Source organism: Octopus bimaculoides, chromosome 30, assembly GCF_001194135.2.
Source record: "Octopus bimaculoides isolate UCB-OBI-ISO-001 chromosome 30, ASM119413v2, whole genome shotgun sequence".
NCBI lineage: Eukaryota > Metazoa > Mollusca > Cephalopoda > Octopoda > Octopodidae > Octopus > Octopus bimaculoides.
The window spans coordinates 594,595-596,194 of record NC_069010.1 but is presented as its reverse complement, the minus strand read 5'-3'; the positions used below and the strand labels follow the sequence as shown (position 1 = coordinate 596,194).

Genomic DNA, 1,600 nt, shown 5'->3' with positions numbered 1-1,600 from the left:
ACACATCCGTTTTTTTTCAGATGGAGCATGAGTTATTAACGGTGACGGGAACATTCAGAGTTGAATATTGTGGGTAAGCAAATGTTTCTAACACATTTATTCAAAATTCATTTACTTTGTTTCTCAACACTCCATTATATCGTATGTATTATATGTCACAATCATCAACAGTGTTGTACTTGTGACCCAGGATATTCTAATTCATACAATCAATGTATGTTATCACAGTCATTAGTATAATTCTAATGACTGTGATAACACTATAGATGATAATATATGGAAAATGGTCCCTTTTGGTAGAAATGTTAAATCTAATTTGATTGTACTGTTTAGAGCGGTGATAGGTAGATACTTCCCAAAGAATTCACACTATGGTAAAATTATTAATAGGTTTGGTTTCTCAAACACTAAGAACTTAGCCCAAATAATTTCAGCTCATAATTTTAAAATACTTAAATCAAAGGGAATTGGGGAGGATAGTGATGAGAACCCTGATATAAATAATAATAATAATAATAATAATAATAATAATAATAATAATAATAATAATAATAATAATAATAATAATATGATTACAGTAACAGAGGTTAACCCCAGAAGATTGAAGTTTGAAGGCCCAAATGTGAGAGTGAAGAATGTAGTTTATCAATGTAAGGTAAAAACTCAGACAGATATTAACACATACGTGGGCTGTCCTTCGGGACAAATCTGTAAAAGAATATCTAACAATTATAGCACCTTTAGAGATAGAAGTAAAATAGCGATTACTAGTCTTAATAAATTCATTTGGAAACTGAAGGAACAAAAAAAGCAATATTCGTTAGAATGGTCAATTATTGGGAAACCTTTCCCTTATGACAAAGGTAAGAGATATTGCTCGCTGTGTAATCTAGAATTATTTTTTATATTAATCTCTAAGGGTAAGTTAATAAATAAACTCACATACAATGCATTCAGATGTAGCCATTTTCTTAGACATACATCTTTTCTGGTTTAAATAAATTATAAATTTCAGTATGATCGGGTATTATAATATAATATTAGGTTTAAAGACAGGGTATATTAATGTATAATATACCACTAATAATAAAATTGGATATTATGTTTATTTACTAAAGTTTCTAGAGATAATATAATATAGATTTTCATTAGTTTAGAATTTATTACCAGGAATCAGTAATTTGTAATACTTGATTGTTTATAATTAATAATATTATGAGGGTTTTCTCCATTAGAGGGCTTTTCTTTAAGGAGAAATTTGAATATGAATCAAACTTAGAGATTATATTTTTGGTGTTTACTTTTTACTTTTTACCCTGAGGATGTGTAAGGTAATTTACTTATTTAACTTGAATTGACAGTTAAATATAACCTTATACAGAAATGTTGACATAGGTAATAAACTTCAATAATAATGGATATTAGCGTCAAAACTCTTATTTAAATTTTTGATATAGAACCAAGGAGATCGATCCATAAGGAGTCTACTATAGACGTTTGTGGATTAATTTTTGCTATTTTGGTAACGATTACATGCTTATCTCACCAATACGTTGTGGATATATCAGTATATGAACAAATATATATATATATATATATA

The 1,600-nt window shown here is 27.6% G+C and overlaps 1 protein-coding gene across 1 annotated transcript in view; it reads left to right on the top strand.

Annotated features, from left to right (window-relative positions):
• The window catches only part of LOC106873717 (uncharacterized), a 20,876-nt gene extending 20,799 nt beyond the window's left edge, over positions 1-77 (top strand). The window contains exon 5 of the mRNA XM_052978055.1: positions 21-77. Within this exon, the coding sequence (XP_052834015.1) occupies positions 21-77 (57 nt within the window). The remainder of the gene's footprint in view (positions 1-20) is intronic.
• The last annotated feature ends 1,523 nt before the right edge of the window (positions 78-1,600 follow it).